A 17869-nucleotide genomic window follows, 5' to 3' on the forward strand; every position below is an offset into this window, starting at 1 on the left:
TCTTTCATTTAAAAAAATCCCTCTTTGTGTAATGACAGAGTGTTTTCCTCTTAGGCTTATGTAGGATTGTGACAAAAAGAGGAAATTTGACACTAAAGAGACAGTAACTTTGAAATATAATCATTCTACTAATTTTGATGGCTGAATCCTCATATCAGCTTCAAATAAACTTTTTAATTTTTTATTTTTTTCATGGATGTAGGGCTGCAGATTTTGTTCCCATCGCTCACTTTGAAATTGCATTATAGTCAGTATAAACAGTAGGAATGATTGCAGCAAGAAAAATATGTGTCTTATGTGTCATATCAGCACCTGACTATTGGTTTAGGTCAGGTTTGTACCTAACCATTATTGAATATTGATGTAGTCATTATTTCGTCCACTAGGAGGCAGCAAAGTCAAAATCCTTCTGCATGCAAGGACTTTGCCAATTTCATGTTTATTCATATTTGAGGCATAATCTTAAGAAAGATAAACACACATCCCAGCCCCTGGGTTTGGGAAGTACTCACATGAGTCTATAACATGTGTCTAAAACCTCTTTTTTTCTCTTTTCATCCTACCTCTTGGAGCTGTTTCTATTTTCATGGGACTGTCCCCTCCCTCCTTGTGCCGCGCCCCTCCCCCAGTTTTTATCCTGAGGTGAGAACACTGTGCACATCTGGAGGTGATCCCAACTGCAAGGAGTAGCCTGTGGGGAGGGCTACGAGGTTAAAGATGCACTGCACTCTGTATGTATTTATCTAAGTGTGCATGTGTACCCTGAGGGTGTCATATGAGCCTGACTCCCAAATGCTCCTGATTACAAACAGCTGGCAGGCTGCGGCCTCAACCAATCAGACGAGCTGTTGGCTGTGACGGCAAATTGAAGGAAGAGGCTGCAGTATATTTTAGATGTATTAAAGTAGAGATCAGCAACATCAGACTGAGCCATTAAACTGTGTTGGATGCACTGCTGAATGCTGCCCATTGGTTAAAAAAAAAGAAGTATTTTTTACACGTATGTACACATGTAATTTTAGCATGATTGATTATAATCATGTGGGTCCAGTGTCATTGTGGCCCATGGCCTGCAAAGAGCCAATCACTTGAGGACAGACTCTGGCCCTAATGTCTCTGTTTCAAGACTTAAGCATTCAAAGAAATCCTTTGTGCTCATGTGAATGTACTATGGTTTTTGTGAAGGAGAGCTGAAGATCCAACTGGAGCTGGAATGCAGACTGGAATGCACTTTTCTGCACTGGGACTGCCACAAAATGCTAAATGATTAGCAGTGATGGGGGTGGGGGGGTCATTAATGATGTTTTAATAGTTTGCAGTGTCATTAATTTACCATGGAGCTGAGCTGAGATTGTGTGCATGAGCCTGTGTAGAGAGACTTTTTCACAGCAAAAAAAATGAAAGGCAGGAAAAGCACAGGTGACATTAATAAAAGGGGCAGCATGTTAGCGAACACTATTTACACTTTTAGCTATGTTTTGGCCTCCACTTGAGAGAAATATGTGGCTTTTTAGCTACAAAATGCTCCACTGTGTTCACCAGCAAGTCGCTAACATTTGGTTGCATGCAGCTAAAATCTGCACTGATTATAGCAGTAAAAGTAAATTAAAATAGTTAATATGCAGGTCATACTACCAGTGTTAAAACACAGTATGAGGCTCTGAAGAGCTGAGAGAAACTGTAGTTCAGTGATAATGCTCTGAGTTCATCATTACGAGCACTATACAGGCATTAGATCCAATGTTATAAAAATCTGTTACGTTTTGGTATACCACTTAGCCCTGAAAATGACACACCTGAATAAAATATGGCCATAATTAATAATTTAAACACTTGAATAGAACACAGACATTGTCAATGTTCTTAGTCACATCTGTGCTTTTGCAATAAAGGATTTTTCCTCATGATGCTCCTTAGAGTGTAATCTGAAGGTAAGAACTTATCATTTCAGCCTAAAATTATTATTATTATAGATATATTTAAAATGAATACATATTTTGTTGGGTTTATATTTTGTTCTGTATAAAATCATACATATCGAACACTATTCTAACTGAGCTATTCTGATCAGAACAGCACATAATATGAAAGTAATTGCCTGATACCAGCTCAAAGACAAAGTTGGTCATGTTTATGATCCAACCAAAACAATCCTGTTGGTCTTCTCTTTTTCTTTTTTTCCTTTTTCCATCACTCTTTGACTCGCTGAGCTGTTGTCCTCTTTTTTCACTGAACAGAGACAGCTCTCAGCTCGTCCCTCCCCTCCATCAATCTCTGTCATAAATCTGTCAGGCAGAGAGAAAGGGAACTGCTGAATACAGATTTGTCAGCAATTAATCTAACCTCTATTACCAGACTTGGATATTGTGTCCTCTATATCCGAGAACAATAAGCCACTCTAACATGGAGCACTGCGCTGCATGTGTGTGTGCTATGCATTCATGTGTGTGTGTGTTAGAAGCTTGTGTGTGGTTGTGTGTGTGTGCGTGTGTGTGTGTGTGTGTGTGTGTGTGTGTGTGTGCGTGCGCGTGCACTGCAGTAAGCTTCCTTGGGTGGTGTTTTGTGGATGACGGTACATATAAAAGAATGTGAATATTTGACCTCGTTTTTTCTGTTCAGAAGGACAAAATTATTGTACAAAATTACACAATATTTGACATGAGGTAGCTTCTGGCAGACAGTTAACAGCTTCCCTTGTAGTACTAATTGGAAATCACTGGATCATACCAATGCCATTTAACCTTGAGGAGCAATACAGTATTCTGAATGTGAAGCTGGCTAATTGACATTCTGCACTTAGTGAGAAGAGAGGACACATGAAGAGTTAGTGTACATACACATGTGCTGGTGTGTGTGTGTGTGTGTGTGTGTGCCTGTACCAATATGTTTTTTTCTTCCTTTTTGTTAATTTTTCTAAAGGAGCTGAATAGAACAACAGCATTTTAATAATCACCTTATGATTGTACTCTTCAGTGCATGAGCTTGTCTCTGTGCTGTGTGTGTGTGTAGAAGTACTTGCATACAGTACGTGAATGTTTCATGAAAGCCTATTGGTTACTGCTGAGGACAGATGTCTCTAAAAACAGATCACAAATATATAGTTTCATTTAAAAAAAAATACAGCTGGACACTGTCATTTTTAGCAAACATTACCCAAACCAGATTAAATAGTGCATTTGTTGAGGACTATTTTAGTTGAGCAATAATTTAGTCAAATGATACTATTATCAATCAATATACATGTGGTGCTCTAGTGAGTATTATGAGTATTTAGGTTGGTGTATGTGGGCCTAGCTCATCATGATGAAAGGGGGTGGCTTGTTTCTATGTTTAGGTCTATGGCACAGAGGAATTAGCTGTTTCAAGCTTTTGACAATCAATTCAATTTGTTTTGGTCATTTCACTGGATGTGTTAACAGTACGAAAACTACACAGCATCACTCGCCTTACCCTTTAAATACAAGCACAGTACTTCGCTGACACTGCCTGTGGGAGACAATCCCAACAATGCACACATTTCCTGTTCCTTTTCCAAAGATTTCCTGTTCCTGTTTTGCCCTTTCTCTCTCTCTCTACACTGCCTCATAATTCACCCCTCAAATCATTCTCTGTACAACATGTGAACATGTTTGGGCCTGTAGGAATGAAATTTGTATTCTAGGTATTTAACTACAACACAGTGGTTTTTAAAGAGTTGGCCCCTGTTTCATCATTAACCTCATCCTTTCTTCCCACACACACACACACACACACACACACGTGTGCTCTATTATGATTACTGGGACGGTTCAGTGGAGCAGTGGGCCAGTGCTCAGCTGCTTGAGACAGAATTAGAGTGGCAAACAGCTGAGCTTCTCTGGGGTGCTATCATGTGACCTATCCCACCCACAGGGCCAAAGGGACCCGGGGTTAGAGTTACCATGTCCAATTTCCAGCATTGCTGTTATGGATATCAGAATATATCTGTCTTCCTGTGTGCATTTGTGTTATATTTGTCAAACTAGTTGAGCTGCAAAGTGAATTTCTCTCCTCTGTCTCTGCCAGTAAACTATTATAGCTGCGCCTCTTTTCCACTGTCATTAGCGCACACTCTGGCCTTTGTCCCTCTGCTTGTCCCAGTGACCTGCTTAGGGCCGCATGGCTACATGCGGAGGTGTTCCCGATGTAACAAGAGACCACATCTGGGGGCTTCGACTCAACAGGGAGAATGTATCAAACAGCCCACCTTATCTATGATGAAAGGAACAGCCCCCGCAGCACATTTGCGATTGTTTAGATGTATTGTTTCCTAGCCTGCAAAACAACAGTGTGGCTTTTTTTTCAGTGTCTGTCAGCAAAGCAGGTAAGGGAGAAAGAGCTGAGCCCTGCACTAGTCATTACTCCTTTGAGTCACCTGATGAAAGGTCTTGTAACAAGCCTTCACCTCCACTGCTATTATTGGGAACAATTTAAGTCATGGCACTTTCAGATAATAGTTGGCTGTTGGCTCACAGGAGCTTTATCTCCATAAATCAGAAGGACTGCAGTTAGTCAGTACTGAGCTTGTGTAACAACGTGGGTAATGGTCATAAATATTCATTTTTGTTCAAACTAGTAATCATAGAAGTGTGATTATGATCCAACAGAAAAATCCAGTTTGTCCTGTGAACTACCACCTTCTAAAACACAGCTAAACACAGCTCACACATGTCAAACATGTGCCATGTGTGTGTGTGTGTGTGTGTGTGTGTGTGTGTGTGTGTGTGTATGTTGAGACCAGCCAAAGCAGAAGGAGTGTGTCTTGCAGGGCTTGGAGTGTTTACAGCAGAGTAACATGAGGAGTGGACCAGCTTGTCCCGCCTACACCATAACTCTAAATGCAGAACCACAGCTGTGTTTCCACGTATGAGCGACTGAGGTTACAGCAAACTAGGGGTGAGAGAGAAAGAGTTGAATGAACCTTGGAAATGAAAATGAAAGAAAAACATGTCAAGCAATGTGTTAAATATTGATGAATTACAGTTGAAGAAATTAACCCACTTCTTAGTCAAAGGTTTGAGGCCAATGTAGAGGTCAATTTGCTGCTGCCCATGCATGTGTGCAGGCTAGTGTGTGTGTGTGTGTGTGTGTGTGTGTGTGTGTAGGTCGGGGGGATGGGGCACTGCAGGAATTACGTGATATTGACACGGTTGTTTCAACCCCACCCTCCCAACAATACTAAGATCAATGTACCAGATCAATAGAAGTCATTGACAATAACTGAACTTCTCATGTGATCAGCGATGGGGAAAATCTGCTATTTTTCAGTATGTGTCAGATTGAAGGTTTACTATCAAAAACAAGCTCACTCAGATAAGAACCCTAAGAACATACACATGCACATATTCATATATACACACACACACACACACACACACACACACACAGCAGGGGGAAACAGGCTCTTCTCTGACACTGCATGATTGGTCACTTTTTCCCTCTCTCTCTCCCTTCCTGCTGAAATAGTTTGAACAAAAGAGAGGGAGAAGGAGGGGGAGGGGTGGCGTAGTTGGGGGAAGGGATGTGTGTGTGCTGCTCTGTTGTCACTAGGCGAGGGAGCGGGAGGGGGAGGGAGAAGGGAGCTGGAGGGCAAGCGAGCGAGCGAGTGAGTGTAAGGGAGAAAGATAGGGTCCCAGAACAGAGTGCAAGCTTCACACACGCTCACACACACACGTCGGCTCCCCTGTTGTACATTGTGTAATAGTGGATTACTTTCCAAATTGAACAACTCATCAAGCAAATATAGGCATGATCAGGTCAGTAAGCATTTAATCACTTGTTGATAAAATGTTGTTTTAGTATCTGTTCAGCAGTAATGACATTGTATCTGCTGCTTCTTGTAGATTCCTGTCCTTTTCAATGTTCTCTATTCTCTCTTTCTTTTGTTAAATGCCCTCTTCTGTGTTTTCCTTTTACTTATTCATATGTACATAGTATAGTTTATTTTATTTATATATATATATATATATATATATTTATATACACACATGGCATTCTCACTAGTTTGTCCTGTATATGTCAACCCAGGCAGGGGCTGTTACAAGCCTGTGCGCTTCCTCACTTTACATTCATTATGCATTCTCTTTGCTGTTATGATTTGCAGTGTTTATGTGGAAACACAGGTGACTTCAAAGAAGTAGAAAGTTGTCTCCGCTGGCTGTGCGGTTTTGTGGTCAGAGGGTAAAAGCCCCCTTCTCTGTCAGAGCATTTAGCATTCAATCTCTCTGGGTCAGTGCATGTGCACATAAACACACAGAAGTGTAGAAAGCATGTTGAACTTAAATCAGTTTCTTACTGCAAGTATTTATTTTTTTACTACATATATTGAACTTTACACATAATTAATGCAAAGAAAATAATGCACATCATGCATTAATGTATTCACAGAAATTTCTCTGTTTTTGTCTGGTTTGAATAACTTCAGCAATCAGGCAATCTAGTCATACACATGGTGGTAGCTCTGACATTGGCATATGTGTTCTTCAGGTGGCAGTGTGTCGGAGCGGTGTTGAAGTGGGAGATGAACCATGGAGGGGTGCAGGAGGCCAGTCACTAGCCGAGCGAACAGTCGCACAACCAGCAGCAGCAGGAGAAGCAATAGCCCAGGGAGGCCCCGCAGCATGCAGCTGGGCGCTCACTAGCACCAAGTGGACCTGGTCCTCTCCTCTTCACCTGGGGCCAGGGCTGCAGAATGCTCAGTCCTGTCACCCCATACAGTAAGTCAGCATTGTTTTCAGTTTTGCATGTGTGTACCCTGCTTGCTCTCCCTGCTTAGCTAAATGTGTTGTGTGGGCATGTGCAGTGAAGGGCTCTTTAGCATGCTGTGTATGTGAATAATGTGATTGAGTCTGAGTCTGTTTTTCTGGACATCTTCTTTTTGGCTTCTCTTTTGTCCAGGATTAAATCTCCTGTGGCTATAGAGAGGGAAGTGAGGGGCTGTGGGGGGGTCTCTGAGAAGTCATGTTGAGAAGGCAGATACGCTAATGGATTTAACAGCTGAGTCTCCGGGCTTTGCATTGAGGAATTTCACAGAAAGTGTTCAGCCGCTGTTTTTTCAGCCCCTCCATGTGAATATAGTATACTAAGAGTTTGACCTAAAGCACCTAAAGCACCACTGTGTGTCCTTTCTACAGAGCAACACGGGCAGTTAATATGCTGTACTCTGAGCTTTTCCTAAAAAATACATAATATGTTTTTTATAAAACTTACATCAACAGCATATTCAGAGGCTCTGGGGAAGTGGAAAGAGCTGACATTTTGATGCAAAAAAACAAAACACAGTCCTGCAAGCTGAATAGCCTGGCTCCTAATAAGTGTTGAGTGTTATCACACTTGACAGATATATATCCTATATTTGCAGCAGCAGTATGTAGAAGCAGATGAAATCACATTAATCCCACTGACACATCATAGTAAGGTCCATGTATTTATGCTAATCATGGGAGGTTGCTACCCAGGCTGATGATTAATATGCTTATATTGATTGACTGGGCTATTGATTAGGCCAAGCTTTAACAGGATTACGACGCTAACCTGATTGGAATAATGCAACAGGGATTAACTTCATTTTACTACACATATTTTGTATTCCATAGAGCAACACAGAGGTGGATGTTGAAAACGTCCAGTCTTTTACCTCAGGAAGGAGAGAGTTTTCTTTAGCAGAGACAAGTTTCACTAACGTACGTCTGTCACATTCCTCTTTCAAAAAGACTCGCAGTGTCCTGTTAGATTTCTTCCCACAGGGACCTCAACTAAACCCACTCATGCTGACATTTTTTTGTAACAATCTCACAGACTGACACGTTTCTTGGCAATCTGCACACACATGTACACACACACACACAAGTAAACATGATATCACAATCATCCACCCCTTATTACGAGCTCTGTAATGATGTGACATGAAGGTAGTAATGAGCAGTTTAACCCTTTTTAGTTACCAGGGTGAAGCAATTCTTTGAATGAAAGCCAGATCATTAGTGACCTCGAGCCACATGACTCAAACTGTGTGTACGCACAAAGCCAGAAATATGCATATCATTTTTTTCATCAGATTTATAAAGCTGTGCTTATGCATGATTGTGTTTTATAAATCTCAGTCATCAAGGAACTGGACACATGTTCACAAGCCTCATTTCCACTCCCACAATGAGCTATAAATGGATGAAGACACACCCTCAACCAGCTCCACTAGTCTTTACACCTGTCAATGAAACAAACAGGAAATAAAAAGTGCAGTTTCACTGATTGTGTTGCACTGGCGAGGTTCTGCAACAGAACAGCTGTCCATGCATATAATTAATTCATCACATGGACCCACAAACCATTTCTCAGAAATGTAATCTTTGCTGCAAACATATATAAATTGATTGTCACAACTAAGGATAAAATACAAAGAATATTAAAATGTTGACTCCTATGTAAATGAAAATAATAATACATTTAATCACACAAAAGTATATTAATCATTTTGATCAATGTTACATTAGTAAATGCACCTTTGATTGGCATTTTACAAATCAATGGGTAAAAAAGATCATAAAATTAATGGTTATCAACCTAAACAAACAATGTTTTACTGAAGATTCCTTCTCTCTTTTCATTTCATCTCCACTTCATTATACCCTTCAGATCACTCTAGAAAAACATTAGTACGCCTGGTCTGAAGAATTGAAGAGAAGTGCACATTGTCACCACACATTCTGTTTATATAAATATCAGTTTACATGCAGGAAATGGTGTATACATGTTTTTTGTGCGAATGCACTGATTATGCATGTAGCTCCTGGTGTCAACAGTTTCTCATTAGACCTCTATAGAAGGACACATAAACATCACCCTCTGCCTCCCACACACACACATTTACACACATTGGGCCACTATAGCAATCATGCAAGTTAATTGTAGCACACCTTCGATCCTCATTAGCTGTCATTGTGTTGGTGGTAAAATGACAGAGACACAGAAAGAGCAAAGTGAAGGGCAGATGGAGAAGGCATGAGGAGGGGACTGGTCAGCTGCAGCCTGATATATGAGTGGACACAATAAGCAAAGAGGGGGCCAGGCCAGCCTCTGCCACATGTGTGTGTGCGAGCTAAGAGAGTGGGGGAGGGGGAAAACTGACCACACAGGCTTGGACACAGTCCTGTCTTCAGGAAGGAAGATATTGGAATGTGAAAGAAGTCAAAGAGAAAGAAAAAATAAAATTAAAGTATGGGGGGGAGGCAATATTATTTGAAGTAAACTAGTTTTTCAGTAATGCTTAGAGATAAAACTTCGTGTTTGGTATTCGTTTGAGTGGAAAAATTGTTTTTTGACTTTAATTGTCATTTGATTTGAACTTAGAAGTGACTTGATGGTTAGGGATGTGTAAACCTTGAATCAAATATAGTACAGTAGTTGATTGACAGCTGACAACAGAGTGGCCTGGTGGACTGTGCAGGCCTGGAGAAAAGGGGGAAGGGGAAACAGGAGGGGGAGTGAGGTTTTTCTTCTCATTGGATTCTTCTTCTCACTTTTCATTTTAGATTATAGTCATCGCTTACATAACAGTCTAACCCTCATTTACTCTGTAAGCAAGGTGTGTCTTGACACACTCCATGTATATTCATATCCCATTGCTCCTCTTAATGTGTTCTGTATTGATCTTCCCATGAGTGTGAATTAACTCTAACTAATACAAATCACCCAATAATGTGCAAACAGCTGATAGGGTAATTTATCAGCACTGTAAGCAGGCATGTTTTCCCTTTACCTTCTTTTACCCTGGGAGCAGGCAGTGTGTGTCAAGCGTATGGAGAGGATATGTGCTTTGTAAATAGATCTCAGGTTAGATTCCTGGCATTCCAGCAGCTTGACTCATCCGATAGATGACCAAGAGTCTCTCTGTCTGTTGGCCAGCTGAGGCTCAACACTACACCAAAACCACAATATAGTAATACACTCTGCTTGAGCCTGTGTTTGCATCTCGGTGCATGTGTGTGTCTGTCCTCAGGAAATGTTAAGTCTTTGTTTATTGTGAGTGGGGTAAAACAACCAACAGAGAACCTTTCAGCTCCAGAGGGGTGATTTTTCTTCCACTCCTCATCCAACCAGCCAGCCACCTCCAATGCTTCACAACCCCCCAAATCCCATTCCAGTTAGCCCCTTCCCCCACATGTACTTTCATCTAATTAACCCCTAATTGCTCATACTGACCATGCAGTGGACCACGAGTAAAACTAGCCCCCACTGACACAGAGCAAACATCATGACTTGCATAATTGCTTTTCGGAGTGGAGGGAGTTACCAGACTTAGCTAAATACCCTACTGATGTTTACTTTCATTAAGAAAGAAAGGTTAGAGCTCTGAAACTGGTTTTGGTTGTTAGGCTGTTGACATCTGGACAGAGAATTGTAATTGTTACTTTCAGTCCATCTTTTTATTAGATTGATCAGGCTTCTGTTTACAAGCACCCTACGCCCTGCTTTTCACACTGGTGACTCACACACATACTGCACATTTTGCTGACTGGTGTGGTCTCTGTAAGTGAACTGCATATTTTGCTGGCCGGTGGACCCTGAGGCCATGTGACTACCATGTATAGGTGTCCATGGCAAGATCAGGGGACAGGGGATTTACCACCACACTGTATTTTTACCTCACTTCCTGCCTGGTCAGATTGCAGGAGATTGACACATTTTTTGCTTTTGTATGTAAGCGTAAGGATAGCTACACTGTAGATGACTGTGTTTTTTTTTCTTAGAGGGCTTTGCTGTTGCTTTCGTGTATCTTTTCAAATATGTAATTACATGTATATAATCACATGTAGTGTCTGTGCAGGATTGGTTTACTTCAGATGTTTGTATTTCCTTTTAACCTCCCTCTGCTCTGTTCCTTCCTCCTGCCTCAACACGTTCAGTAGTCTTACAATCCATCTCCTCTTCTCATGTACTCTTGTTCTAAACACTGCAGCATATATTAGCTCTTTTCATCTAACAGACATTTGTAGTGTGAATATCTTCATCATGGTCTATGTGATGAAATGAATGTGAAAGTATGTAAATATGGCTATAAAATAAACACATGATACTACTGTACTACAGGGCACTGCATCTAACCAGAACTGTAAGTCATGTTAACCCTGAATATCTATCAATATCTAAATGTTATTAAACAAACGTCTGATCAGAGAACTGCATTTATCTGCAAAATGTCAAAAAACATCACCTGTGTCAAAAAAACCTCATGTTCCTTATTAATTTCAAAATGAGAAAGGAGCTTAATCTTTTGAAACATAGTGAGTATCAGGGGTAAACAGTGGAGAAGTGCATAATGCTGCAGGAGTGGCTGAGAATTTTCAACGCATGTTTTCCTGTATGTTAACTTGTCACCACTTGAAACATTGATAGATGACAGGAGTTAAGTCAGAACCCAACCTCTGTTACAGTCTCCTTTCAAGCCTACACGGGGATGACTGTTTCATACTAACAAGTTAGATCTTAGGTGGACTATGACTCAGTTTGACATAAGCACAAAACTGATTGATCTTCACACAGCAACAAGAAAAAAGAATGAGCAAGTGCTCAAGCCTCACTTGGTTCAACCACAAACACACTGTTACACACATCATCATTATATGCTCCCACATCTATCAAAACAGTGATTCAAATCCACAGGGTGTCCTGATTTACACCTCATGTGATAAGTGGCATTTATGCAGTACGAACATCTCTAAATGCAGTCATCAAGATAACTCATTACAACAATAACTTGGAGCTCCAACTTTACAATTAAACCACACAAAAGTGGTGCAAACTACCTGGCCAATTCCTGTTGTACAATTAAATGAACATGAGCTCACACTGAGGGAACTCCTGAATATGAAGAGGTTGATAGAGGATGGATAGCAGGAGAAATGTTGGAGCCCCCAAAAAATTTGCCACTGCCTTGTAGAAGTCATGGAAAGTCATTATTTAGGGTTAGGATGTGATGAAAAATGATTTTACATTTATTCCACGCTTGTTTGGACTGGCATTAAAGCCCTTTTTTAAACACAGTTTGAGGGTTTTTAAATTTATGGTGTGTAAAACATTAGAAGTGACACCAATTTTACGGCTGTCTTACAACAATAAACAGATATTACAGTATAACTACAAAGAGACACAAAGTGTGGCTTTGAAGACGGCTTGACATGCATATTTTAACTCACAACTGCTGATATTAAAGTGAAGAATGATATTTTCTTATTCTCTGGTTTTCTCTGCTCCCTTTTCATTCATCCACCTATTGACAAACCACTAAGCAAACTGCTGCAGGACGTACTCGGAAGAAACACTGGTGCTGGACAGCAGTATGATAATCACAATGATTAAGGGAAGCTGTCACAATACCAAGCCGGCTTAGTTCTCATCTTTGTCTCTTGGTAAGCCAAGCATGGCCAAGAATGGAGGGGTGTTTCCAAGTCCCAAACCAATGTGAGATGCTAGATTAGGGTTAGGGGCTCCCTCACTCATCCCTCCTAATACCCAAACCCAAGCCCTAATATTCTCACTTCAACACAGATGCTACAGCACATATGAACAGTAAGAGCTTTTAATCAGTCACAGAAATTCACATTTCCAGGGAAATTAGTATACGTCACAAATATATCTTATTAAGTACTACTTACTATGTACAGTGTGAAAATATACAAGAACGCCTGCTCTATGGAATATAGTGCACATGATGTTGGTCAGTTGATTAAAAAAAGCACTCATGTTTATTAAAAAGTACCTAACTGAAATGTTCCGCTTTTGAGACAACTTAGATCTTTATTATTTGGAGTAATATAAGTGTATTTACAACTACACTGATGTCTGCATATATGGATGGAAAGTTTTCTTTCTTTTAAAAGTGAGAAATAGGAGGACATTTAACAGTATAATGATTGCTAGCATAAAGGTTTTGGGGTTTTTTGCCATCACATATCTGTAACACGTAATCCTAAATAATGGCCTTTTTTTAGATGTATTTTTGGGCTTTTTATGTCTCTTTATTCAGTTAGTAGCTGACAGAAAAGAGGAGAGAGAGAGGGGAATGGCCTGCAGTATAGGTCCCTGGCCAGATTCGAACCAGGGATGCTGCTATTATGTGGCATGCGCTCTAACCACTTGACCACTAAGGCACCCCATGGCCATTCATGTTTAACCAATCATCATCATTTTGTAGTATTGCACTCTAAATATCAAGTAAGATTTCAGTTTTTGTTAAATAGTTACCCCATCTTGGAATAAAGACTTTATCTAAATTACAAGCCCATTGCGAATATGAGGGGTAAACTCACCAATAGTGATGCTTCTTTAATTCTTGTCCACGACTGTCAGATTGGCACCAAGCACTGACACTCCCATAAGCCTTGTATCCTCTAATCCTTCATTAGTCTGGTTTCCTCAGTCTGGTCTTTAACCCGTGCAGACCCTTCAGTTCACTCTTCCATCATCTGAACTCAGAGCAATCTGTTCGATCAGTTTTCGCATTCCTCTGCTGAATTTTGATGAGGATTTTAGACACAGTAGATTACTGTAATCGAATATGTCTATGATAGATTATAGACCATCTGCTGAAGACGGGGTGAGAGGAGTAGATTGAAAGCAAAGCAGCAAACGACTGAATTGGGTCCATGCCTGCAATCAGTATGACCAGTGAGTACCAATCTGATGACCTTGTATGTGTCTCTGTATGCATAATGCCTAGATCTGAATGTTTGTGAACACTGCCCCAGGACAACTGAATTAAAAACATGTAATTCTTTACATATTGATGGATTTTTGTGCACAATACTGCTTGATTAACGTTCAAATATCTCAGTCTTGTTTTTACAACCAATGAGGCAGCCTTGTTTAGACAAATAATGTTATCAGCCATTTAAGAGAAAGTGTGTTGAGTAAATTCCAGTCTAACTTACCACCAAATGAATTTAGTTACTCTGAGATATAAGAGAAGACCTCCATTTGTTAACAGTGCACAGCTTTCAGGCAAAATACTGCATTTGGCATAATTTGAGGTGTAAAATGTGAACTCTCTTCTCCTTAGCTCACATAATAAACATCAAAGATCCATAGAAGAAATTGCTTTCTTGATTTACACCATTTATCCAGTTTTAATTTAATTATAGGAAGACGTACAGTATGTTCACAGGAAATTGCTCTTCAGCAAGTGATAAGTTAAACATTAAACCGTACAGAAATTAGTGAGTACTCCGTCCAGTAAAAACGGCTCCAAAAAAGATATTCCTGACCCAGTTCTCAACCCCAGTCCCAAAATAAATAAAAAAAGCTTGCAAGTTAACTTTATCTTCAGTTCATGTTGCAAGCTTATTGATTCTCCTTGTTTGTATTCATCTCCTTTCCTTCTTTAGGAACAGGAAAGTATTTTTAACAATTGGACAAATGCTTCGAGTCAAGCACTGAATTGTGAATCATACTTTTGAGGGTTATACACAGCAAGCAGCTTACCTAAGATCAGTTTTTTTCCTTTGTTGCTACCAGACTGCCTTATGTTTGATCAGTAATACTCATTAAGTGTAGTTATCATTTCTAATAAAAAATAATCATCCTTAACTAAACAAAATGGTTGCCAATGCTAGTTGTGACAAGCCACTGAAAATATAACAGCATGATTTGGTTGGAAATCCACCAAGCCAATGTTATATCTTGCTTGCCTCCAATTCTTACATTAACTCCATGTTTATCTATATAATGGAGATATAATGCAACCTTCAGCCAACAGTACAAAACGAAACGCAAATTGGTAGCGCAAACCTTCACAGCAATTGCTACCAATGAAAAGTGACCACAGCCATAAACCCATTTCTTCCAGCAAAGGCAAGGACTAATGTTAAACGATGTTGAGTGTGTGGTTGAGTGAGTAGCAGAAAAGCCATGGTGAATATGAGCGTTGTAGAGGAAAAGGTTAGTAAGGTGTAAGAGGTACGTTGTCATTAGTAACAATGGGTTAGCCTAACCTGTCCAGGCTCACTTAAGGTGTACTGACCTTTAAGGTGGACCAGCTATCATAATTTAGCTTCAATCTTAGCTGCTCTTAAACTGAGAACAGAGAAATGTCTGGCCCTAAAGCAGTGAACCTTCAGCCCTAAAGCAGTCAACCTACGTGAAACACTGAGAAGCTCTGATACTATAATACTATCTCTCCTATTGTTTTTTTTTTTTGGGGGGGGGGGGGGCTTTGCTACTGTTGGAGTGTGTATTGATGGGGAAACACTGTAAGTCTTATTTAAGTCTTGGGCATGTAATACTTTTTGTTCTGGTACCAGGGATACTACGATGATTGGTCAGAATTCCCTGGAGCATAGGGATTTCTCAGATCCAGGGTGGAGCTTTTGCTGGTTGAAAGCGCTGCGATCCCTGGATTGGATGAGTGGGATTATTGGGCTGAAGGATCATTTAATTTAGGGATCAACATGTGGACCGTTTAGAGGCCCATCTGGTGGTCCTAGTGGACATGTGACACAACCTGGTGTAATCCACATGTAGACAGACGTGTGAGTAAGCGCACACGCGTGTGTGTAATGATGAAGAACCCCAACACCTACCACTGCTATTATCTCATTCTTTGTCCTGATAGAATTTTTTTTTTAAAAAAGGATAAAAGCAATTTTATCTGTTTTGATCATTAATCAATTAATATAAGTCATTTTCAAGCAAACCAGCAGCCATCTCCTCCTCCTGGTGGAAACAAGGCAGTAGATTCTTCTTCTGTCCAGTGCTGTTGTAGGGAAGCCCCTCTGGCCCAGGCCTGAGGTCAGGACAGTTTAATAATACTCTGCAATGCCTGGAATGTCAGCCTAATGCCAGTTCAAAAAGACAAGGCCAGCAAAAGCCAATCAAAGCCCACAACCACTAAACCAGTGGATTACTCTGTTTGTGTAAATGTGCATGTATAGTCACACATGGCACATTACTTTTTTTACTGCAAAATCAATGGGTACACTTGTAATAGTGTTTGCAAATATACTGGTTCAATACGAAAAACTTCTTGGATGCCCCTCTATGCATAGACCCCACCCTCTGTTCCCCCAGTCCAGCAGACCCCTGAGGTTTTGGCCGAATTAGATCACACGCTCAGTGGGGGTGGCTTTGTCGACTAAGAGACTCACAGAGAGACAACAATAGCCCCAATGTGAGAGAGGCAAAGGCAGAGGGCAGCACGCAGGCTGATAGAGGCTTATCGCCGTGGAGACAAGGCTGGGGGCTATGTTGGTGACTTGGCTTCACATAAAGATTAGAACTGTTGTCCCCTGCCTGGATGAGACTGTGTAGAATACCACAGGCTAAGCATTGACATGATTCTGGGAAGGGATCAGCTAGCCATATTCGTAAAGCCAGAGCTTCCTACTGAGTTTTGGTAAGCGAGGAGAGAGATGTACAACTTTCGTCTGATCTGGATAATGTATCATTTTATCATCATGTGAAGTAACTGTTTTGTTTTTGTTTCTGGCAGGTCTGTCGAAGATGCACTGGTCTCCGGAGCACACCGCCCCTTTATCTCAGTGGCCTGAGCAGCACCTGGATGTCACATCTACAACCTCACCCCCAACTGCCCACAAACAGGACCCCTATGCAACAGCTGCTCGCCGCAGTTTTGCCCCTGCAGGTTACCCTTGGGCCAGTGATGACATATCAGCCCTCACTGCTTCTTCTCTGCTCAAACGCTATGCTGAGAAGTACTCAGGCCTGGAGCTGTCCTATGAACGCCCCACTGCAGGGGCCTACACAGAACCAGGAACTTTCCTAAAAACTGAAAGTGAGCCCTGGGCTCTGAGTCAGGGCATAGAGTGTTACCCTGGACTGGAGGCATTAACTGCCACCAAGGTGGGCCCTGCTTCTGTGGGCATCCCAGCTACAGGAAGTGTGACAGTAGTGGCCTCTGATCCAGGCTACAGTGGTGCTGGCTCCTGCAGTGCCCCATCATCTCAGGAATATCCTCCTGCCTACAACAGCACCTACCTGTCCTCAGGATACTGCCCTCAGCCTGGCACAGCACTTCCCCCTGCCCCTCTACACTCTTTGCAGGCCGGACCCACTCTAGTGCCCAGCTATAGCGCCAGCACTCCTGTCTACAACTACCCTCCAGGGTGCTACCCTCAAACCAGCCTGTCCTCTGGATACAGCCACCCCAGTGCCTCCTACCTACAATCTGGGATTAGTGCCCCTACTCCACTGGCTCCTAGGCCCACTATGGCGGGGGGCAGTTACAGTTACCCATTTCACAGCCTTGGAGCGAGCTCCGAAGCAGGGGTGCCACTGAAACGCAAAGCCTTTGAGATGGCAGAGGAAGGACAAGAGGGAGCCGAGGTGGAAGGATCACGCTACAGAAAGTATGGTAATGGCCATGGAAACTGTCATAGCAAAGGTCATGGCAATGGGCACGGCAATGGCTACGACATGAGCAGCCCAGCCTCAGACCCACAGGCGTACAAACCTGGAAAGCCCCTAATGTCACCCCCTTATGGCGGAACAGGGGACTACAGCCCACCACCAGGCCTCGCAGGAGAAAGCGTTTCAGGGGAGCACAACTTTCCTCAGCAGCAGAGAATGTCTATGAAGATACCTGCATCGCACACAAGATCTGAGGACCCCACTGGAGGGCGCTGACACCCCTGGATCGGCATTTGAGAAGGTTCCTTCACTCTTTGGGTTCTTAATGCAGATAAATTTGGGGAATTAACATTGGATTTGTCAATGAGATGTTTAATATCACTAGCAAACACACAAGGGCACAAGTGGAATTTCTTGAGCATCTGTAACATTTTCATAATTCATATTTTTCCAAAGATTCACAGGGGCGTTCTGCCCTGTAAGGTTGAGG

General features: G+C 41.6%; 1 protein-coding gene across 1 annotated transcript; it reads left to right on the forward strand.

Annotated features, from left to right (window-relative positions):
* Positions 1 to 5753: 5753 nt before the first annotated feature.
* Positions 5754 to 17655, forward strand: si:dkey-195m11.8 (fidgetin). The gene is made up of 3 exons (XM_053315501.1): positions 5754 to 5774; positions 6505 to 6734; positions 16502 to 17655. Exons 2-3 carry the CDS (start codon positions 6710 to 6712, stop codon positions 17653 to 17655), a joined length of 1179 nt encoding a protein of 392 aa, XP_053171476.1. The 5' UTR covers positions 5754 to 5774; positions 6505 to 6709.
* Positions 17656 to 17869: the final 214 nt, after the last annotated feature.

Source organism: Scomber japonicus, chromosome 3 (genome assembly GCF_027409825.1).
Source record: "Scomber japonicus isolate fScoJap1 chromosome 3, fScoJap1.pri, whole genome shotgun sequence".
NCBI lineage: Eukaryota > Metazoa > Chordata > Actinopteri > Scombriformes > Scombridae > Scomber > Scomber japonicus.